Genomic DNA, 24,403 nt, shown 5'->3' on the forward strand with positions numbered 1-24,403 from the left:
AGCCTATGAAACTTGATGATATAGCGATCTGATCAGCTATAACTAAGGCTGAGGAGCTATAACCTGTGCTCAGTCAAACCTACATTTAAATCACCTAACATTGATACAAAGAACTTGAGAATCTCTGAAGTGAATACCAGACCACAGCACACATGATTGGCTTGTTTGCAGTCATTTATGAGAAACAGTAGAGCCTGGAACCTATATCCAACCATGTGAAGACTGTTCCCTAGAGACCTGCTGGATTTCTGGAGACACACTGTTCATTGATGTGTATGGAAAAGTAGTGCAGTGTACAGGTTGGGAGCCATAGACATACCGAGTGAATGGGAGCAGGCATTAATTCTATACTGAAAACAGAAAGGTAGAGTTTCTGCTCTTCTCCAGTATGCACATTGCTCTGCCTCTAAACTGCAGTTTACTGGGGAAAGGGTTTGCAGAAGATCTTAAAGTTGCCTAAGAAGGGAAGATTCCTACTCATCTCCTGGTTTCTAATATTACAAACAGTGATGGCCTTTAGAATCTCTTGTACTTCAGCAGAAGTGGGGGTCAATTTTTCACATGGCACAGGTTTTAGCTATTTAAATCAAGCCAGTCTGATTTTTTTGTATTTAAAATCAGGTTGAGGTTTTGTAAAACTAATTTGAAAATGTGTTATTGCCATTTTAGATCAAAATTTATATTTAACTAAATTATAAGTGCTGTTTTTTATTTTAAAGACCACTACTGTAGTGTAGTTTACTGAATTTTGCAAAACTGTTTAGTGTGAAAAACAAAATATTGAAAATTAAGCCCTGAACCTGCAAACACCTAACCTGGTACGTAACTTTACTCACATAAACAGCCCCATGGATTTCAATGCAATCTATGCACATGCATACATGCTTTCAGCATCAGGGTCTAAAAGTTTAATAAAAATTTCTTGGTGACAAAGTCTTTGTAATTCCAAGACAAAATGGCTTTGAGGTTAACAATAATTAATTCAGACTTTCAATACATTAAACAAAACTATTAACTTTTAGAGACATCAGCCAAATTTTTCAAAAATGAAAGCTTAAAGCTTATCTCAAACCCAAACAGTTTCCTGAGGACTGGATTCTCAAAAGCACTTTAGGAACTTCGGAGCACCAGTCCCACTGACTTCAAACTGCAAACTCTGATGGTGGAGTACTGCGTGGTTGAAGCACTTCAGCTTTTCTTGACTTGTGGAAGTTCAATGTATCGGATAGTGTGGCTGTCTCCAAATACAGCAAGGGATATTTGCTTATCAATGTTGGGTACTGAGTTGGTGGTATTCTCACAGGAAGGATGTTAGTCGGGCCCTGTATTTGTCATTTTCTGAGTACATGAGCATCTTACCTGTGAAACTCTTTACTATTAAAAAAAAAAAGGGGGGGTGGCAGGAGGGAGAGAAGAAAAAAAAAACACTACCACCATGGTTAGGATCTGGGAGTTGGGAGACCCAGATTCAATTCTTTGCTCCTCCAGTTTGACATTAGGTGGGTCATTTATTTTCTCTAGGTCTCAATTCTCCATCTGTAAAATGGATAAATTTCCCTATCTCACAAAGGTGGTGTGAGGATATTAAAGATTGTGAGGTACTCAGATACTACAGTAACGGAAACCAAGTACCCAAGGAAGGTATAAGTCTGAAATTCTACTAACAATTAGGACCCTAAAGTACAAAAATGCATTAATAAATTAAGACTATAAAATGGGGCGTGAAGAAATACCAATATGTAAATGCAGAATTCGATAGCACAAAGCTATCATCCTCTTTTTACCTCACCTGGAAAGGAACTCCATGTTAACAAAATTGTAACTGGATTTGAATTAGAAAATTAACAATTTGCACATTTTCTCCCTTTGAAACTATTTTAAAATAGCAATACACCATAACCTCAACCGCCAATCATTTTTAAGTCTTTTCTTTTTCTGTATGAGAATATTGGATGAGTTACATAAATTATGTCACTTTCTGAAAAGCTATGTATGTGAAAATCCTTCCCCCTGGGACTCAAAAATGCCAAGTGAGTTCCATTCAGTAATTAAACAAGTTATAAACCCTCACCCAGCTGGATCTGAAAACGAGTTGGCTAACTTAATAAAAGATAGAATTTATAGTCCCGGATACAAATTTGAAATTAAAGTCAATTCATTTAACCACTTAAGCTCATGGAAGTTTCATAGCAGACTTAGTATTTTCATAAAAATACAAATAATTTTTACATCTATGCTCCCTTCATCACAACATTTCCAAAACAAGCACTGGGCTTCATGTCAACTACATACCAAACAAAGTTAAGTGAACTCCTGACAAAACAAGGTAATAGAGTGTAAAATTATCTCTCTCTCACTTGGTCCCAAGCACACTGGGACAGATTCAGTCCTGATGTAACTTAGCTGAAGTTAATAGTTATGTGTGATATGAATTTGGTGCAGCAGCTTTTAAACTACATACAAATCTCCCATTGTGTCAAATGAAAGGAGTATATGAAAGATATTTAAAAACAAAAAATTTAAATACTAGATGTAATTGAGACAAGTCTGGCTTAAAGCTAACCGTACAGTCAGAGACGGTTTCACCTTTCAGAAGCATCTGTGAAAGATGTTGCATAGGAAAGTAGGATGCATCTACTATTTGTTCTGATTTTTAATTCCCTAGAAGCCCAGGTTTTGCTTCCTGTGTCTCATGAAAAGCAACTTAACTGATGAAGATTTTGAGATAAAATGAAACTGACAGCTAATTTGAATATGGCAATTGAGAGAGAGCAAAAGCCTAGTTTTTAATAAACACTTTGTAAGTGAATCTCACAGCTGTAAGTCACAGCTGCACTACCTTTCTTCTAGCCATCAGAGTAATGCTGACTTGTTCAGCTGTTCCCAAGTTAAGTTTTAAAAATATCTGCAGCTGTAAACTGTTGTATTTTGAATAGAGCTCTGGGCCAGTAGGGTAAAGCTGGCATCTGCTCCAGCACAAGCTAAATACTAATGTCAGGATTTAGTCTCCTCATTTTTGCTAAATTCACTTATTCCCAAATATACTGTACACTAACATTCAACTGCTCCTTCCTGGTGCACAAACTGAAAGATGCAGCAATATTTGCCTTCAGACCTCCACTTACGCCTAAAACCCTACTGTGATGGATTTTAGAACCCAGTGGATAAATCTGACATAAAACATCTTGATGTTAAATGCTGTTTTAATGCTTAAATTATATCTGCGCAAACACCTGAAACTTTAAGTACAGCTCAGAACCATGGAAAAGCAGTGGTGTTTTGCATGAGGGGTATTTCAATAATACTGAACATAAATGCTAAATATTAGTGACTTAAAGCTTTAAATCTCTCCTTAAAAACCATCTATGCTATAATGCTTACAAAACACTTGAGAATGATTAGCCAGCTGGTGCAACCCTTGCTTACTCCATCTTTCCTAACTGTCTCACTGTTACCCTCAGCTCCTCACTGCTGTCAGTCATATCCACCTGTTGTCTTTAGCCTTAAATTTAGATAGCATGCTCTTTAGAGATAGGAACAGTCTCTTTGTTTTATATTTGCACAGTGCCAAGAAAAAGGGACCCTGCTTTCTAGGTGCGCCACAATATAAATAATGATTAATAAAGTGGCCACAAAAGCATCAGGATTACAACAGCCTTTGTTCTTACATTTTGGGGGATCTATAGGAGGAAGTTATTTGTAAGCTTTCATCATGGATGACGTACTATGGTAGAAAACCAAGATCTGAGTTAAATATATTTTATAACACAAATTGTGATTTTTCCCTTGAGCTAGAGAGACTTCTCCAGGTCTTAGAAGTCTTGTATCCCATTTCTCATATGTTTTCTTCAGTCCCTCTGTGCACTGAGAGCACACAGTGACTGCAACTCCTACACACGTGGAGAGCTCAAAGAATTCCCCAGAACCCACTCCTATTGCACACAGAGATTGGATGCACATTGAAAAAAGTGAGCTGTAGATCGGTTGTGGTATGTATTATGTGAACAAAATACACATCCCTGTACTGAGGACACTGAGATAGAAAAATATAATCCATTACTGTTAAGAATTTATATTTTGCAGACACTTTAGCTACTAAAATAGTACTCCATGAATCAATAAAGAGTTAATGGCATTTTTAAAGAGAATGAATTTAGTTGAGGGCCACAGTGCATTCCTGATGACATTACAGCACACAAAAAGCCTCCATTCTAAACCAGCCCTAAAAAGTTGTAATCACCGAAAACTTGGTTTCTCAGATAGTGTACTTTGTTTGACCAGTTTATGACAGATGCTTGCCAAAAGGAATTAGCTCCTGCTATATTCGAACCTTCTTTAGGCTTCCTGGGATTAAAGATAAATGCCTGATTTAGCTGTGTGTTCAGTTATCCATAACTCAAATGCTGTAGTTAAATTTATAACATAGCTCCCTTGGCTGGTTAAACTACAATTTTCTTTCCTTTTCCCCTTAAGTTCCAGTATGTAAAATATCAGAAGAATTTAGATAAAAAAACAGGTCAGATTTTTTTTTAGTTGTTCTTGAGTAATTTCGAAACAGAAGTAGCTTTTCTCCAGTGTTTTGAGAATAATTTTCACAACTAGGCATCATCCTCAAATCACTGCCACAATTCTGATGTCATAAAACAGCAACTATTTTTTCTTAGCTTATAAAAGATGTTTTATTAAAATGCTAACTTTGGTCTGATCCAAGCTGCTCAAAAAGAAAAATGCAAATACTGTACTCCAATCACATACAAGTATTCTACTAGTAAAATGGGGCACAGAGACCAGATCAGTTTTCAAAAGTGTCTCACTGTTTTGATCACATTGCTGCATTCATGGCTCATTACAAGTTTAAGTTAATGTTGAAGTGTTCACATTATTCACTATATTCTAGAGCTCTGTCTAGACAGAGCTGAAAGACAAACCATTTGGCCCCCCAGATTTCGGTGTAAGAACACACAGAGTCAATATGCTTTGGTATACACACAAAAAAATCCCTACACTATAACACTTCCACTTGAGAGAAATAATTTCTATGTGACGCATAAATCTTGAAACAGCCTCGTAAAGCTGTAAAAAAAAAAAAGTTGCTGAAGCTCACACACACCCACTACATTCAGTTATGCCAGAAAAAATGTCAGGATACAGCTTTATTCTTAAAATGAATATGGACGTCACACACCACATACCCTAACACAACAATGAAATTTTAAAGTGAAAACAATAATATACGCTCCTGATTTTTGTGTCAGCAGCATTTCTCAGGAACCTTTTTGCTAACCTGGACATCTTAAAACTGTTTCTAACTTATTTTGCAATTTACATGACTGCCTGCATTTCCCAGTCACAGCAATCTGCTCCTTAGACATGGCATCCATTGGAAGGTCTTTTGCTCCTAGAAGTTGAGGAGTCCTTAACTACCCTCTGTCTTGCGCAAGAGGTGCAAACAACTCCCGAGAGGCGCTTAAGCCCCTTCTGAAACACACTGTTGGAGAGACTGTAAATGACACAGTTGCAGAAACTGTTGCTAATGGCAAGCCAAGTGGTCAAAAAGGATGCAGTATGGTTTCTATAGACAGCAGAGCTCTCCAGCAAAAAATAGATGATGTAGGGCAACCAGAGGATGTAGAAGACACTGGTGATGCGGAAGAGAACCATGGCATAGCGCTTGTCGGGGCAGTGCTGTGCCTCCCCAGCCTCCCCATCCTGGGAGCTGAAGCGCACTCGCCTTTCGTTGATTTCCTTGGTGTGCTGCTGGCAGATGCGGAAGATATTGAAGTATGTGAAGCAGACGATGAAAGCAGCAGGGGCATAGAGCATCATCACAATGAAGAGAGTGAAATAGCGATCAGTGTACCAGGAGTCGGCACACCACTGAAACACATCCCCATGATATCCAGGCTTTCCCCAGTGAAAGAAGGCAGGTAAGAAGACTACACAGGAGTACAACCAAATGATCAGGATGCAGACGCGAAGTCTCCACGGGGTGACCAGACTATTGTAGGTCAGTGGTTTGGTGATGGCAATGTATCTATCAATGCTAATGCAAGCCAGAGAGGCCATGGAGACACTTTTGAGCACAGATACCACATAACCAAAGACCTGGCAGACCAAGGACTCTCTCAAAACAATGGGATAGTGGAGTAAGGACAAAGAAGGCACCAGACAGCTCACACCCACCAGGAGGTCAGCATATGCCATCGTCTGGATGAAGTAGCTGGTGGTGTGGTGGTTCAGTAAAGGTGCACAGTGAAAGACAAATATCACTATAATATTGCCTGAAATGATCAGCACGGTGAGAAACACTATTATAATCACCTCCAGGAGGCAAAAATTGATGGTCTCCAAGTAGCTAATGGCCAGGAGGCAGAATGGCCGCCCACTCTGGTTACCAACCAAGGTGGAGTTCATCTTGAGCACTGCAGTGATCCGTTCATTTCATGCTCCTGCCTGCTGCCTGCAGCCACTCCAGGCAGCTGCTGTCATTCTGCCTGGCTGTGTGTGTAGCAATGTGTAGCTGGGTCCCCAGGGCTGCTCCAGATGCTGCTGCTGAGCATTGTTTGCAGCACAATTCCCCTTTAAATCCGGCTCAATCAACAGCCTCCTCCCTGCTGCTGCTGCCCTGGGTCCCAGCAGCAGCCCTGCCAACAAGTTCACACAGAGGCACCAGAGACGGCTGACACTAACACCCTGGCTGGCTGAACATCTGGGCAGAGGATGCGGCACAGGGGAACAGGGAGAAGCTTCGGCAGGAGTCTCAACTCGAGCTGACAGAAGAAAAGGGGAAAGTGTTTTGCAGCATCTCTCCGGCCACTGTGCTCCCTGCCAGGCACCCCATGCCACCAACTCCATCACTCCTTCATTCCCCACCCCTGAGCGCAGCCTGCCTCTCTCACAGCACAGCCCCCGCCTCCCCCAATACCTTATTCCCCCTTCCACACCCCATCATCTGGGGTCTCTGCACATCTCTTCTGGAAGAGCTGGGCTCTCAGCAGCAGGAGAGGAAATTTAGATGCATTTCATGGGCTTCCCAAGCAATCCTGCCTGCAGGTCCCTGGGGGCAGGGGATATCGGGGGGAAAGGGGGTGTTTCCAGCCCTTCCCCTGGCTCCATTTTGCAGGATGCTTTGTTCATTATTTCACTTTAAATGCACTGATCCAGCGGTCCGGGTGCTTGGCCCACCCCCAGCTCCCCTTACACAAGAGGGGAGCGATGACCCAGCCCGGCTAACGCCCCACCGGCCCACCCCCACTCACCTGCCCCTGTGCCTGGCGCAATAGGAACAAAAGCCCGAGCGCATCCTCAGCCCCGAGAGCCTGCAAAGCCGGCGTGTGCCTCAGCCCCGACTGCTGCAGAACTGCGAGGGGGAGGGGGAGAGGGGGAAGGGGGGCGGAGAAGCCAAGGCAGCGCAGGGGCAGCTGCAGCACCACAGCCGGGGCTCCGGGGACTAGGTGGACCCAGCTCCGAGCCTGCAATGGGGGCGCGCCCCCTCCCTGCTAGCCTGCTCCAATTCCAGCAGCCGCCCGGGGACCTGCTCTCTCCAGATGTTCAGTAGCAGCAGCACATTATTCTGGGGGAGGAGCCCCCGGGTCAGACAGCACTAGCTGGAGCTGCAGGGAAACACGTGGCCAGCGGTCTGGCTGTGTGATGAACAGCTCTGAGCGCCCCCCAGCATCCCAGCCGCCTTCCCTGGGGCAAAATGCAACAGGCAGCTCCCACCAACCAGTAACCGAGCCCCCGAAGGACAGGAATGTGAAGGGCAGCCGTACAACAGGTTCTGGGGAGGATGCTGGAAGTTGGTGGCTGTTCAGCGTGCTGCTGTGCCAGGTGTCTCACTTCCTCCCCCTGGGAGCCCTGTTCTAACACAAGCATCATGACTCCACATTACCACACACAAACCTGCTCAAAGCAGGGTCCTCCTCCTCCAAAGGGTTAGACGATCAGTACAGAAACGAGAAATGTAAGAGGCTTCCCTACAGCTGAATGCTGGTGTGTACTTATATCAGTTTAGTTTAAAGATACAGTACAAAACACTTAGTTAGAGAGATTCCAGCACAAGGCCCTTCTGACAACTCAACTGATATTAAAGTCAGATGGAAAGCAAATCAGGATCTGAAAACACTAGACTCCCCCCTATACTATTACAGTTTGCTTGCACATGAAACTTAATCTGGAATAATGTAGGTGCATATTTAAAACAGATTAACTATTCCTGATTAACTCCCAGTATTGATGCTCTTACACTGGAATAAGAGTGGCTTATTATGAATTAGTTCTCTATGTATTTAGTGCGATAAACACTGCTTTTTAGCAACCCTACCCCTGGTAGCCTCAGAAATGTAGATCTGTATTAAAAACATTGATTTCAAACATATTTCACCGTTTGCACATGACAAGAAGTGCTTCTCCTCATATGAACTTCCTGAACACCTTGTAAAACAGACTGGCTCCCTCAGACTGTTACACAAAGCTTTCTGTCCATATCCAGTATGTGATCTCACTCAGCAAGCAGAAATACACACACTTTCGCACGTTAAAGGCTTGACTACATGGGGAAGTTACAGTAGTATAAATCAGGGTGCGAATTTAAAGCACCACAGTTATACTAGTATAACTGCCCATATTCTGGTACAAGAGAGAGCCTTTTTCCAGTTTAGTTTATGTCCCTTTGGAAGTGGTTTAAGCTGAACTGAAGAAAAACAAAAACATTCTTATCTGTGAATGAGAGTGTCCACATGGGAGAGTTATACCAGTATAACTAGAGTGGTTTAATTAAACTGGGACAGCCGGAAATATCTCCCATGTAGACAAGCCCTAAAACGTCATACCAGAACTCCAGCACACCTCTGGGTATGGGATCGAGGAATGAAAACAAAGTGCTTTTCCCCTCTTTCCTCACTGAGCCACACTGAATACCTACACATTTGAAATCCAACAGCCCATTTCATAACTCGAGGTAGCAGGCTCCTGTTCCAAAACAACAACTTGACATGAGATTTGCCAGCTACCAAAGAACAGTCTTTAAATTGATATAGTTAAGCCAATGTAAAAGGCTTTTTGGCTATTTTTATTTGATATAAGAATGGCTTATTTCAATTTATTTATATCTGCTCTTAACTGACTTAAGCTAACCCAGAAGAAGGTATTCTTTACCAATATAAGAGTATGCAAACAATCGTTTGAACTGGTTTAACTGTATGGATTTAAATTCACCCTTAAGTTAAATCAATGCAGCTTTCTTGGACAGACAAGTCCTTAAACAACAGAAACTAAAATATTATGCCAAACTCAGGTGTATTTAATGAAACGTGAATCACAGCTGGAAAGCATACAGCCCAAAGCAGTCATAGTGAAATGATTACAATGTATACTGACCTTGAAAAAAAGCTGTGTAACTTATTACATTTATATGGGTTGAATTTGGTTAAAATTCCAAGATGAATGTTTGCTATAATTTAAAACCTTCTGGCTCATGCTGACCTATAATCCTGAAAAACACAAACTTGATTTTTTTTCTACTTTCTTCTAGGAAGATTGATTTAATGTTATTATTGGTTTGTACAATAACTGATGGAATTTCTACTTGAGTAGAGAAGAATACCAAAACTGTAGCTAAGAAACGTTATAAACCTTCACATTAAAGTTAGGCACTCACACAAATGTATCGCAAGTTACACAGAAAATAGGCTAACGTCAAATTATAATAGGGAACTGATCCCAGCAAACTGTTACATTCTTTTGATTGCTAAGGGAAAACACTAGCACCCAATTAATAAAATTCATGATGCCTGACAATTGACAATATTAACAAATTTCAAAAATAAAGCCAATAAAATAAATACAAAAGCTTTCAAGGATATTTTCAGCTCAGTTCAACTCTCCTTCCCTCACTGCTTATGCATAATTGATGTATATACTTCCTAAGACCCAACTTTCAGAAACATTGCTACACAATGATCAGAGAACACACCTGTGTGGTTCACTCTTGTATGCCAGTGTTAACCTTGACTGAGAAAGGTACAATCATAAAAATATTTTCCTTAAAAAAAAAATGTATAATGCTTTTCATTAACATGCATTTTAATTTACCATCAAATACCAATGCTCTTACTAAGTCAGTTTCAGTTAAAAAACCCAGCCTGAAATCATAAAGGTTTTCAACTCTCTTCAAAAAAGTTTGAGCTGGGGTTTATTGCACAGTCAAACCACCCAGCTGAAAAAAAGGCCTGTGGCAATGACACTCAAAGAACTTGACAGGATTTTAGCAGACTGTCACTTAGCAGATTTGATGTTTTCATCACACTAAAATCAACCGTTTCTTATCACTCAGGAACCTTGCTTCCAAAAAGTGAGCTAGAATTTTTGAGTGTTGAATAAAATGCATTTCATAGAAAGGGGAAAAATCCCCACTCACTTTGTAAATCAGTTTGCAAAATGCCATGGATCATCCTAGATGCACAGTGCTATGTACGCAAGTGGCCACCTTTTGTCTAGACATTTGGATCTGTAATTCTACCTTCGGATAAATACCCAGACATGAAGTGCAGAGATGAGAATATTTAGGAAAACAACTCTGAAACAGTATTTTTGGTATAAATTTACTTCTTTTTCTGCGGCAGAGCAGAATTCAGTTACCAAGAGTCAGGTGGTGTTTGTAGATCCCAAGGGAATATTTACTACTGTGCCTATTCAGTCCTAAGAGAAACAGCATGCATCAAACTTTTAATATTTCAGATATTTAAAAACAAGGTGGGTTCTCTCAGGATTTCTAATACTAGGCCTCAATAACAACTGGTTAATAAAATGTCAGGACAGAGCAAATAACTACAGCGAAAATCAGAAACCTCAGAACATACAGATTTTTAATAGAAATACAAAAAACTGAACTACAGCATCGACAGAGAGATTCCACTATAATAACGGAAGAGAAGCCAATTCTATCCCCCTTAATTTTCTAATTTCTATTCTATTTTTTTCAGAGTTAATGAATTGTGAACAGAATTACTGCTTATGGATTTGAGATTACACAATCTCTGTCAATGCACTTCAGTCCCATTCTTCAGCATCCTCCACTTCCCCAGCTCTCCCAATGCATCCTAGTCCAAAACAGCAGCAACCCATGGTACCAGTGTTCTAAGCTCCTTTTCACCAGAAACCATCAATTATGCCAACCTCCAGAACGGTTCTGTGATGTGCACAAACTGGGATCAAACTGATATTCCAACAGGATTTAAACTAGTTTTCCCACAGGTGAAAGGCCAGTGAACTAATCCACTATGCACCAAGATCCCATCAAGAATCAGAACCATAAAAACTTTAATTAAAACCATATACTGAATTACACCTGTTCTCAAACGGTTGACTTAAATGAAATACCCTGAAATGTAAACTTCTATTTTAAAATGTTGGTTTTCTTTTTCAGATCTAGGGTATCAATTGTTACAAGAAATGATTAATAAAAAAATTCTAAATTTCTGTCCATCCAATAAGAGTAGTATATTTCAGTAGACAGTACCAATAAATGATTCATTTGCTAATTTTTTGAATTTTATATACAGTATTGTATAAATGTATACACTAGTATAATTGCAAGTGCCTATCTCATGCTGCTTGGAAGGGTTTTTAAGAAGCTATCCCTATAGCTAAGGCATATCTATTAGGAGTAGTATTGTCCTTAAAGCTTATTGCCCACTACAACCACAGTGAAACTATATAACACAAAAACAGAAAATCTGAGCACATAGACACAAGTATGAAGATCACAGCCTCACAGGCCTCAATACCACTGCCAGACTTATTACAATCAGATTTGCATATGCATATCTAAATTAAGATTTACATGCCTAATTTTCAGGAATGCTGAGAATCCACAATTCATAACTAACTATATGAAAAACCAGAATGAAGACATATATCCAGATGGAGGACAGGGAAACACCCAGAATGCAGAGGAACAGGGGTTCCAGCTCCAGCTAGGCAGCAGTAAGAGTGAACTGGAGGAGCATCAAGCCACCCAGGCTATTATAATCTCATCTGGGAGCATGAAGAGACACATGCTGCATTTCTGAATCAATGGACATGGCTACAAAAATCTTCTGGATCCAACACATGGCACGTATGCGCACTCCCACCACTGGAATACATATGGTGGCCATCAGTCGAAAATCCCACAATTCCAGATGAAGTCATTGAGTTGTAGTGTTCAGCACTCTTGAAAATTAGACACGTACACCTAGTGTAGATGCGCGTATGCAAATCTAATTGTCATGTATATAGAGAGGGAAAACAAATGAGGCCCATACCAGGTTTTACTACTGTATGAGTCAGTCTTCCTGCCTCAGAAGTACTGTTATATTTATGAGACAAACATATTTATTCAGTCAAATAATCTTAATGAAAACGTCTTCATCTAGCTTTTTAGTGAAATTATTATAACATTTGCACATGCTATTCTGAAATGGAATCCTTCCTGCACTGTCAGATGCCACTCAGGCACAAAAAAAACCTCCACTATCCCTGTCTTCTGATGAGAGGTTGTTGGCCTATCACTCAACCACCACCCTGAAGGGGTGGACTCCTTTTCATGTGGTTCCTACCCTCTGACCTGTTCAGCTTGGGTGGCCTTACCAGGAATTAAAGCTTCCACCAGCCTAACTCCCAAGATCATTGGAACACACAAGCCTTCTCACCATGTCAAGGTGTAGTGCTCAGGGAATGTGCACACAATATTAAGTTCTACATTCGACAAAGCCCTTTATTGACAAAGTTATTGCTCTCATGGGGAGAAACGCAAGCTTTACAGCAGTGGTGGGCAACCTGCAGCCCATCAGGGTAATCCACTGGCGGGCCGCAAGACAATTTGTTTACATCGACTGTCCACAGGCATGGCCATCCGCAGCTCCCACTGGCGGGGAACAGCGAACTGTGGCCACTGGGAGCTGCAGGCGGCTGTGCCTGCAGACAGTCGATGTAAACAAATTGCCTTGCGGCCCGCCAGTGGGTTACCCTGACAAGCCACATGTAGCCCAAGGAGTCCACCACTGCTTTACAGGGAAAAGAGAAAGTAACTAGAGAGAAGCCTGCATTTAAAGATTTCTAGAAATAGTTGATACTGATATATTTGGTTAAATTGGCAGTTGCCTTAAGGAATAATGAACGTAGGATTATTCTGGTAGAACATACAAGGGGCACCTGTGCAGCTACTGGATTTTTCTGATGTGCCCCCAAAATATATCCCTGTTGTGCCAAATATATTTTTCTGATAATGCAATTATCTGGTACACACTAATGCTACAAGCCACCTCCCACACATAGTCCTGCATAAACCAACTTCTCCCCTTCCTAATCCTCTACTTTCCCTTCAACATTATAAATTCTTGATTCTTAATCTTCTGTTTTATGAACCACTAAAACACAAGCCACAGCCTGAGACCTACTGACTGGTGTTATATATTAGTCCTGTTACCGAAATGTTGGGTCCACCTAGCTGAGAGCTAATGACAGCCAGACAGGGATAAGGAAAGGTTGCTTTATTTTGCAGAAGAAAGGAGAGTTTTGTATTTTGGTACAAAGACTCTACTTTATACAAAGACCAAGAATTTTTTATACACACTCACACACAGGCTTCGGTTGTGTTAGCATTTGATTGGTGCTTAGCAAACGCTGCACTTCTGCAATTTGTTTAGCAAAAACCAGCTTAGGACCAGCTTTAACTGCTTTAAGACCGATAAGGGAAGACAGTTTAAAAGTTCAGGCTACTCTGTCCGTGAGGTGTTTAATTTTTTTTAATGGTTGCCAGCCCCATAAGGGTAGGGGACTGGACTCGATGACCTCTCGAGGTCCTTCCAGTCCTAGAGTCTATGAATCTATTATAAGGCTACTAGCTGTTCGGGGGTCGCTGCTAACTGTTACAGTCCTTTAGAAAAGCTTAATTGGGAAGTGCCAATTGTGTGTTTTCAAGAAGTTATATTAAAAACAGTTCTTTTCCTTCACCGGCAAAGATGTTTGTATGTTACTTTTTAGAAGCATCTCAGCTAAGAGAGTGCTACAGAAATAGAAATAAATGTACATAAATACAAAATTGTTCCACAGCCTGATATTAAGGTTAGCTGTGACCTCAGAAGGCTTCAAAAAGGTGGGGGTCTGCATTAGGCAATTCTCAGCCACTAAAACAATGCAAAATCATCTCTCTGCTTGCTGAATGGGAAATGAGGGAGGGTCCCATACTGCATAGTTCTGCAACACAAAAGCTGCATTGATCAGAGCTATTCCCATTCCACAACACCAGTGTTCAGGAATATCTGAGAACCTATGATCATGCAAAATGCACCCTCATGGAGGTTCAACAAGAAACGTACAACTCCCATTATTGCTTCATTAATCTAAAAACAGAAGCACTTTACCTGTAAGGTAGTGCAGCTCTCACTGAGTTCAATTGGAATTCTGGGTACTCAGCACCTCTGAAATTCACAGCTCTGTTCGAGGGGCACTTCTAGGAAGTCTAAAAAAAAAGGCTTCTTTGAAAAGTGTTTTCACCTGTCCACGGAAAGCATGAATCATTTTTACCCCAGGAGAAAAAGCTAATCTTTTAGGCCTGGTCTACACTACGCATTTATACCAATTTTAGCAGAGTTAAACCGATGTAACGCTGCACCTGTCCACACAATGAGGCCCTTTATATCAATATAAAGGGCTCTTTAAACCGGTTTCTGTACTCCTCCCCGACGAGAGGAGTAGCGCTGAAATCGGTATTACCATATCGGATTAGGGTTAGTGTGGCCGCAAATCGACGGTATTGGCCTCCGGGCAGTATCTCACAGTGCACCACTGTGACAGCTCTGGAAAGCAATCTGAACTCGGATGCACTGGCCAGGTAGACAGAAAAAGCACCACGAACTTTTGATTTTCATTTCCTGTTTGGCCAGCGTGGAGAGCTCACCAGCACAGGTGACCACGCAGAGCTCATCAGGTAACAGGTAACAATGCAGTCTCCTGAGAATCGAAAAAGAGCTCCAGCATGGACTGCATGGGAGGTACTGGATCTGATTGCTATATGGGGAGAGGATTCTGTGCTAACAGAACTCCATTCCAAAAGACGAAATGAAAAAACATTTGAAAAAATTTCCAAGGCTATGATGGAGAAAGGCCACACAGGGACTCAGTGCAGTGTAGAGTGAAAGTTAAGGAGCTCAGACAAGCCTACCAGAAAACCAAAGAAGCAAACGGAAGGTCCGGGGCAGGGCCGAAAACATGCCGCTTCTACGCTGAGCTGCATGCAATTCTAGGGGGGTCCACCACCACTACCCCACCCCTGTCCGTGGATTCCAAGGTGGGGGTGGTAATCTCAGCCATGCCTGAGGATTCTGCGGACGGGGAAGATGAGGAGGAGGAAGAGGACAACGAGCTTGCAGAGAGCACACAGCACTCCGTTCTCCCCAACAGCCAGGAGCTTTTTCTCACCCAGACGGAATTACCCTCCCAAGCCACTAGCCCAGACAACGAAGCCATGGAAGGGACCTCTGGTGAGTGTACCTTTTGTAAATATAAAACATGGTTTAAAAGCAAGCATTTTTTAATGATTGATTTGCCCTGAGGACTTGGGATGCATTCACGGCCAGTACAGTTATTGGAAAAGTTTGTTAACATGTCTAGGGATGGAGCGGAAATTCTCCAGGGACATCTCCATGAAGCTCTCCTGGAGGTACTCCAAAAGCCTTTGCAGAAGATTTCTGGGCAAGGCAGCCTTATTCCGTCCACCATGGTAGGACACTTGACAACGCCATGCATGTAGCAAGTAATCTGGTATCATTGCATGACAAAGCCTAGCTGCGTACGGTCCCGGTGATTGCTGGCATTCAAGCAACATCCGTTCTTTATCTCGCTGTGTTATCCTCAGGAGAGTGATATCGTTCATGGTAACCTGGTTGAAATTCGGGAATTTAATTAAGGGGACAGAGATGGCCATTCCTACTGGGCTGTTTGCCTGTTGCTTAAAAGAAATCCTTCCTTGCAGGTAGGCAAGAGGGGGGAGAGGATGGGGGGGAATGGTGCTGAGCTTTTTCGCATTTGGCTAGCAGGGATCTTCCCTGCTACCAGCCACGCGGTGGGGGGGGGGGGGGGCAAGGGGGGTGATTAGCAGTGATCTTCCATGATACCAGCCACTTGGTGGGGGGAAGGGTAAAGCGATCATCCCAGAGATGGGGGGGTGGTTTCTACTGCTGCATGTTAACAGGAAAGAAGCAGCACTGAACGGGATTTGCTTGGTATTTGGGAAAGGAGGGCACTGTGTATATGAAGGCTGCAGAAGCCGAAAGACAATGGCTTACCATGGATGCATGCAAGCTGAATTCTGCTGCCCGGACCTGCGTCTGTGAGATCTCTAACACCAGAGCCGCAGGCACTCAATATTAAGATGCAAAATGCGACCTTGTAGTGAAATCACACGTGCTACGTAAGGTGAATAGTGTTGTTCACTGTGAAAGAGTATAACCATTGTTCTGTAAAATTTATCTTTTTAAATACTTTTTTCCCTTTTTTACCTCCCTCATGCAGCTGCAAATTTTTCAAGCCTCCCTACTCCATCCCGAAGGCTATCTCAGATAAGGCAGAGGAAAAAAAAAGACGCGAGATGAAATGTTATCGGAAATCATGGAAGTAACCCACAATGAAAGAGCTCATCTGAATGAGTGGAAGGGCAGGGTATCAAATTACAGGAAAGATGCCAGTGAACGTGAGGACAGGAGGAACGCTTGAGATGAGAGGTGGTGCCAGGAAGATCAGAGGTGTAGGCAGGAAGATATGCGGTGATGGGATGCAACGCTGGGGCTGCTGCGTGATCAAACTGACATCCTCCGACATCTGGTGGAGCTTCAGGAACAGCCGCAGGGTCAGAGTGCCGCTGCAGCCCTGTGTAATCACCCTCACCACATTCCATATCTTCCTCACCCAGACGTGTAAGAAAGCGTGGGGGAAGGCTTCGTGCACCTGCCCACTCCACCCCCATAGACAGCCCAACCAAAAGTCTGTCATTACTTTGAAATATTTTTAGTGGCCTTTTCCTTCCCTCCTATCCTCCTTCCGAACTACACCCAGGATACCCTGTCAGTTCTCTCCCTCTTTTTATAATGACTTTTTAATAAAGAATATATGATTTCTAAACTACAGTGACTTTATTTCCTTAAGCAAGCTGTAATCGAACGGGGAGGGTGGGTTGCTTACAGGGAATGAGTCAATCAAGGGGGGGGGGTCATCAAGGGGAAACAAACACAAAACAGTCACACCACACCTTGGCCCGTGATGAAACTCATTTTCAAAGCTTCTCTGATGCGCAACACTTTATGGTGTGCTCTTCTAATCGCCCTGGTGTCTGGTTGCACGTAATCAGCGGCCAGGTGATTTGCCTCAGCCTCCCACCCAGCCTCCCACCCTGCCGTGCTCCTTACTCTCACAGAGATTGTGGAGCACACAGCAAGCAGCAATAACAATGGGGACATTGGTTTGGCTGAGGTCTGAGCGAGTCAGTAATGTGCGCCAGTGCGCCTTTAAACGGCCAAATGCATATTCTACCACCATTCTGCACTTGCTTAGCCTGTAGTTGAACAGCTCCTGACTACTGTCCAGGCTGCCTGTGTATGGCTTCATGAGCCATGGCATCAAGGGGTAGGCTGGGTCCCCCAGTATAACTACAGCCATTTCAACATCCCCAACTGTTATTTTCTGGTCTGGGAAGTAATTCCCTTGCTGCAGCCGTTTAAACAGAGTAGTGCTCCTGAAGACGCGAGCGTCATGAACCCTTCCTGGCCATCCCACGTGGATGTTGGTGAAATGTCCCTCGTGATCCACCAGTGCTTGCAGCACCACCGAAAAGTACCCCTTACGGTTTACGTACTGGGTGCCCTGGTGCTCCAGTGCCAAGACAGGGATATGGGTTCCATCTATCGCCCCTCCCACAGTTAGGGAATCTCATTGCAGCAAAGCCATCCACTATGACCTGCATGTTTCCCAGAGTCACAACCTTTCGTAGCAGCAGCTTAATGATTGCTTTGGCTACTTGCATCACAGCAGCCCCCACAGTAGATTTTCCCACTCCAAATTGATTCCCGACTGACCGGTAGCTGTCTGGCATTGCAAGTTTCCAGAGGGCTATTGCCACTCGCTTCTCAACTGTGAGGGCTGCTCTCATCTTGATATTATGGCGTTTCAGGGCAGGGGAAGGCAAGTCACAAAGTTCCATGAAAGTGCCCTTACGCATGTGAAAGTTTCGCAGCCACTGCGAATCATCCCAAACCTGCAAAACTATGCGGTCCCACCAGTCTGTGCTTGTTTCCCGGGCCCAAAATCAGCGTTCAATGGCTAGAAGCTGCCCTATTACCAGCAGGATCTCCAAAGCGCAGAGGCCCGCGGTTTGAGAAAATTCTGTTTCCATGTCCTCATCACTCTTGTTGCCGCTCTGCCGTAGCCGCCTCCTCCTCGCCTGGCTTTGCAGGACCTGGTTCAGCATAGACTGCACAAGAATGCGTGAGGTGTTTACAACGTCCACTATTGCGGTCCTGATCTGAGCAGGGTCCATGCTTGCTGTGCTATGGCATTTGCACAGTTCACCCAGGAAAAAAGGCGCGAAACGGTTGTCTGCTGCTTTCACGGAGGGATTGGTGAGGCTGTACCCAGAACCACCCTAGACAATGTTTTCAGCCCCATCAGGCACTGGGATCTCAACCCAGAATTCCAAGGGGCAGTGGAAACTGCGGGAACTATGGGATAGCTACCCACAGTGCAACGCTCTAGAAATTGACGCTAGCCTCGGTACATGGACGCACACTGCCGAATTAATGTGCTTAGTGTGGCCACGTGCACTCAACTTTATATAATCTGTTTTACAAAACCAGTTTATGTAAAATCGGAATAATCCCGTAGTGTAGACATACCCTTATATTATCTTAAAACAAATCAATGTCTTGATTTAAGTAGATCCTAAAGTCAGGATTAATTGTTTTCCAACTGTTCATTATTTATTGAGTAGAATCAGTGTTCACAGCAGAGTATAAAAATAAAGGAACAATTCTAAAAGCGAGGTAGTACAAAATAGGCAATTTTCTACTTGCTAGTTTCCTATGTGATATCTGATTATGACCTTGCTCCTTGTAAACTGGACTATACAGCCACAAAAGATATCCAGACATTATAAAATAGAATGGACAGCCGTTAATTTCCTATGCACTGAGCACTTGTTATATTGGGACCAATGCAGATAGCTTCTAAACAAAGGCAAACATTTTGTATCTGCTCATCCATTGCTTAGCAATAACTGAAAGAATACTTGCTCCCTGCCACTCACCACCGGTTGCTATAGAAACTATTGCTTTTTTCCATTCAACTCATCAGAATCTAACTTTATTGCTGAAGGCATTTCACAGTTATTAAAATAACTTATGGAATGCTTGATGTGAAATCAATGCTATCTAGGACACTACAAATGTAATGTACCAATAGTTTCAGTTAGCCACTATATTTTGCAAATTACTATTTGTAATCTATCCACAAATCCCAGGAAGAACACAAACTTTCCAGTTTTGACTGTTTAGCACCCAAAGAGGTCATAGCCAGCTTCTTCCCCTAATTGAACTTATGAAATAATTTATCACAGGAACCTGGGCTAATGGAACATTCTCTTTGATTGTTTTAAGTCCAGTATGATAGACAAAGTTTTGTTGGCACAACAATATCAGTTAGGGGTGTAAAAACTCCACAGCCACTACCCAGAGGTATGCCAACAAAAACCCCAGCATAGATGCAGCTATGCTGACAGAAGAGTGCTTCTGATGGCGTAGCTAATGTCATTTGAGGCAGTGGTGTTACTATGCCGACAGAAAAACTTCTGTTGTCATAAACCAAGTCTACACTGTGGGCTTTGCTGGGATAGTTATACCGGCAAAGCATTTGTAGTGTAGACAAAGCCTCAGAGCGGGAGACACAGTACAACCAAGTCCTAGACTTCTTTCTCTAACAGTTCAGCAGGCAGTGATAAGGCTGCATTTGCAAACAAAAGTTCACTGAAGTCAATAGGAGTCTTACTGGTTATATCCATGGGCGTTGGATCATGCACAAAAAATGTTAACTACAATAAATCACCATTAAAGAATAATTTACTGTGTTGTCAACTCCAGCAATTTTATCTGTAATCTTGCATGAACAGTAGTTTTCTTAAAGGCCCAATTGCTGAAATTGTGGGAATACCTGAAAATCGAAGTATTCATTAAAAAAAACTTCTATCTCTAATCACTACACGGAAAAGCTTGTACCCTAAAGGTTGAAAACAAGAATAAAAAGAAACTCCTGATTTTTTTTAATTTCCTGATTTTTAAGCCAATCTCGTGTTTTTTTAGTAAGCGACTCATGATTTTTTAAACCTTTGCGGCTGCCAATATTCTATTCACCAACGCTTCCATACCACAGTATTTCTCTGTCCAAAGGTGACTCCCAAAAGTGTTGAGTATTGTTTCTTCAGGTACCCAATAGTGTCTTCTCCCTTAGATTTCAGAATGCTGCTGAGAGCAGACTAATTTCATGTGGGTGCATCTGTCTTAACTTCTCTACAGGGCTCCAGCCCCTGGAGGGTATCAGCCACTGCTACCACTGTCAAAGTGACAGAGATTTCTCTTTATCCCAAAGACCAAGACTATCACATTTGAAGCAAGGAGTCCCTCTTTTGAAGTTCCAGGATAAACAGATGCTTCTCATAGGGAGTGTCTGGATCTTTTGATCTGTAGTTCCATTTCTGTCCCCAACAGTGACACGACCTTAATTCTTCTGGCTGGCTGTCTTCCATATACCCCCATGAGTGTAACAATCTGGGATTGCTAATAGCTTTGGAGATTCATGCAGATGGTGCACAAATTCCCAGTCAAAAGTAATTTGGAGAAGTGGGTAAAATCTAGATATTACTCTCATAATGAAAACAGGGTATACAATGCTGGCCAATATTTACCAACGGCAATAAACCCAAGGGTGTACATCTCAGGGCATGGTTTTCAAGTATCCCCTATGTCACAACACAGATTCAAAGAAAAAAAAAAGAAAAAAAAAAGGTCTCCATTTAGAAAACAGTGGAGGACATTTTTATTTCACTGTTCAGCCGCCACATGGAATCAGGCATGTAGCCACAACAAGCCAGGGGCTGCTCTTACAGAGACTGTTAACAAGCAGAAGAAAGCAAAACACAGCTTCTGAAACCATCAAGAGTCTGAAGCCCATCGGGAAGTAAACTGGAATATCAAAGACTATTGATGCAGCCCATGTCCACAACTCTGCTCACAAGAAACAATCCACTGAAAGAGGCCAGAGACTTCCAACGCAGCTGTCAACACAGATACATATTAACTAAGTGTCTCGCTGCCATTTGGGGTCACGAAAAGACTGACGGAAATCAAATGCTGCTACTGAAACAAAGAGGTCAACATCAAGACAGAAGGGGGGGGACAGACTTACTATGAATACTTAAACAGGCCTATCGCATTACCAGCTTTGCACTGGAGAGCTGGGGGATTGCATTAACTCCTTTTGCAGTTCTACTACAATGAGATTTCTCACTCCTGGAGACATCACCTTTAGAAAACTGCAGTGCCGCTGATTTGGCATTTCCATTAACAGCACTCCTAGCAATAGTCTTGCAAAAGCAGTACTTCTAGGAATGGCTTGTAAAATATGGCACAGCATTATCAGGAAGGTAAAACCATGGCAGTCAGAGTGCAAGGCCTCGCAGATGATTAGCAGACACTTCTGTATTGGGAAGTATGACTACTTGGGGAATCTAGCTGTGCAATTTATGAATTCTCTGAGAGATTATGAACTCGCTCTATGTATCTTTACCAAGCTGAAAACTCTATTTTGAAAGAGAAAGCACAGGGCTGCACAGTTGTCCTCTTTACCTCCAAGTTGGACAGAAATGCCAAAGGGTAAGATGCAGGGCTGCCAATAGAAAGTTATATCGGGATGATCATCTATTAAAACACAGAAATTTTAGGCACGAACTGGTCTGTCAGAGGACAAAGTAATAGAACCTGGTAGAGGTCTGTGATCAGCTGAGGGGCCAGATCCTGAAGTCACCTTAGAGGAACTGGAAGGTTATAAAAGGGCAGAAGTTGACCTATTTGGGGTCTTTGGCCTTTTTCACCAGCTCGAGCACAGGGGAGCTGACACAGGAGTCTGAAGAGGCCAAGGGAACTCTGCTTACCTGAACAGAGAGAGCCCCCCAGGGACTTCAGGGAAGAATGAGTGAGAGGGAGGGGCACTGCATGCAAAATGTTTCTTATTCTCTAGATTATCTGTCTTCTCGCATGCTATCAAATGAAGAGCAGCTGATGTTTTAGAATCCTGTGCAAAGTGAGACTGTTACGTGTTAGGCCTATCAAGTTGCCTTGAAGAGTAAAGCTGAGAAAGACCCAGACAGCTAGAGTTGCGGGAGAAGATATGTTGTTTAAGTAACAGGGGAGGGACTCGTACTCATCCCAGGATCTGGGCAGTTGGACTGTGAGATCTATGCTCTCCAGATGGGTTGTTAGACAAAGGATCTGCACCCTAACAATGTACCTAGACACCCCCAGTTTGGGGCAGTGTCTGGCCTCTTTTCAGCCTCTGGAGGCTTAACACACATGGGACCACAGCAGTCTTGTGAGCACTAAGGAGGTGGAGCTCAACTAAGTTTGTGGAGATCTGAATTCCTTCTGTCACACTACAGTATTTTGGCTAAGACAACTGACTGGTTCTCCTCAGAACAGTTAAAACAGCTCATGTCAGAACTCCATGTGTAGTTGTCTAAGTTAATCAGGAATAATGAAAACCAAACACTGAGACCAAAACACAGTCCACAACTATTATAAATCTATTCACTCATGCCTTTCCACTTAGCAAGCATATGATGGAATTGCAGATATCTTGCTGGGTCAGTGGAGCAATTATTCATGTGGAAGGAGAAGCAGAAGTGCCAGCTGCTATTTGTGTGTGCTGCACTGAACACTCTCCAAATGTTATTTTTTAAAGGTGTCAGCATGAAAGAAGTTGATCCAGTCACTTAACCAAAGCAGCTGATTGAAATCTCAGTGAGATACCTACCTTTTTTCACTGCCCTGAAGCAAACGACAAGGCCAAAAGACTACAGTGTGCAATGCAGTATGATGTAGTGACTAGAAATGATAGTTCATTGCTCACAGCTCTCTGGCAGAGAGGAGCACACCTGAAAGGCTGCAGTATTTTTGATCACGAGGAAAGCATGTAAGTCATTCTTGGGTCCTAAATAATTTTTGGTAGAAGGCTGAACGCCAGTCACTAGCACATCATCTCTGTTTTTCATTTTTTTGCTTACACTAGGCAGAACTGACATATCTGCAGATGCACATCCACCACATGAGATAAAGTTATCTGAAGTATCACATGCTGCTTTGCAGAGAAGGCAGGGCTTGATGCCAGCCAGCACAGCACTTGGTTTTCTATACTGCTCTGTCAGGAAGCAGGTACATCAGTACTATGAGTTGATTTGAGCAGCAACACTGCACCATTTTCAAAGATATTGGTAACTGCTGCAAAGGCCAAAGTGGTGAACTTGCTACCTTAGGGTGATGAAGTTCTCAAATAAGAAGCCTGCTGATTAAAGCAAACTGCATGTAAACCTGAGACACTTCCTTAACCTGTTACCATTTTTTCCTTTTGCAAAACAAGTCTGATGATTATATGCCAGCAGCCAGCTGAGTTCCCTGTAGGGTGGACTGTGCCTGAAAGATTAAGCAAGTTACTACAAGTGTCCACAGAATCACCCTTCAGAGCAGCCCTTCCCAACCACAGAAGAACAACAATGCTGTGTCTGCACTCTACCAGAACGAGCCAACACACTTGGTTAGAGATGCTTAAAAGATTCTGCCAGCTTTGGCTATCTGAAAGGATGGTCACAGCAGAGCCCTGCTCCCGTCCCGCAAAACCCGCTCCCATTCTCACCAGTTCCAGCACTGTTTCTTGCATTTTTATCCCACTCCCACCCACAAGACTGCAAGACTCCCCCGTGCTACTTTTATATATAAAACACTCAATCGGTTAACACTTTTTATATATATGTATAAAAACGGAATTCAGACAATTTTTACCACTAAAAGACAACAACAAATCCTATTTAAACCATGTAAAAAATACTTTAACTTCTGTTATAATAGACATCAAATTTTTTTCCATCCCTCATTTAAATTTAAGTACACCTCTACCCCGATATAACACGGTCCTCGGGAGCCAAAAAATCTTACCACATTATAGGTGAAACCGCATTATATCGAACTTGCTTTGATCCGCCAGAAGGCACAGCCCTGCCTTCAGGGAACACTGCTTTACCGCGTTATATCCGAATTCATGTTATATCGGGTCG

At 42.6% G+C, this 24,403-nt stretch overlaps 2 protein-coding genes across 7 annotated transcripts in view; both read right to left on the reverse strand.

Moving 5' to 3' along the window:
• Positions 1-24,403, reverse strand: part of RABGAP1 (RAB GTPase activating protein 1) — a 153,263-nt gene that overhangs the window by 82,358 nt on the left and 46,502 nt on the right. The window lies entirely within an intron of this gene.
• Positions 4,120-7,355, reverse strand: GPR21 (G protein-coupled receptor 21). Its single transcript, XM_050926272.1, has 2 exons — positions 7,260-7,355; positions 4,120-6,770 (listed from the first exon to the last, which is right to left on the reverse strand). The coding sequence occupies exon 2, from the start codon at positions 6,412-6,414 to the stop codon at positions 5,365-5,367; it is 1,050 nt and encodes a 349-aa protein (XP_050782229.1). The 5' UTR covers positions 6,415-6,770; positions 7,260-7,355; the 3' UTR covers positions 4,120-5,364.

Source organism: Gopherus flavomarginatus, chromosome 17 (assembly GCF_025201925.1).
Source record: "Gopherus flavomarginatus isolate rGopFla2 chromosome 17, rGopFla2.mat.asm, whole genome shotgun sequence".
In the NCBI taxonomy this organism is placed as follows: Eukaryota; Metazoa; Chordata; order Testudines; family Testudinidae; genus Gopherus; species Gopherus flavomarginatus.

Bases quoted from the DNA above. Each gene is read 5' to 3' on its own strand.
- GPR21 (XM_050926272.1), bottom strand. From the start codon at position 6,414: ATGAACTCCACCTTGGTTGGTAACCAGAGTGGGCGGCCATTCTGCCTC.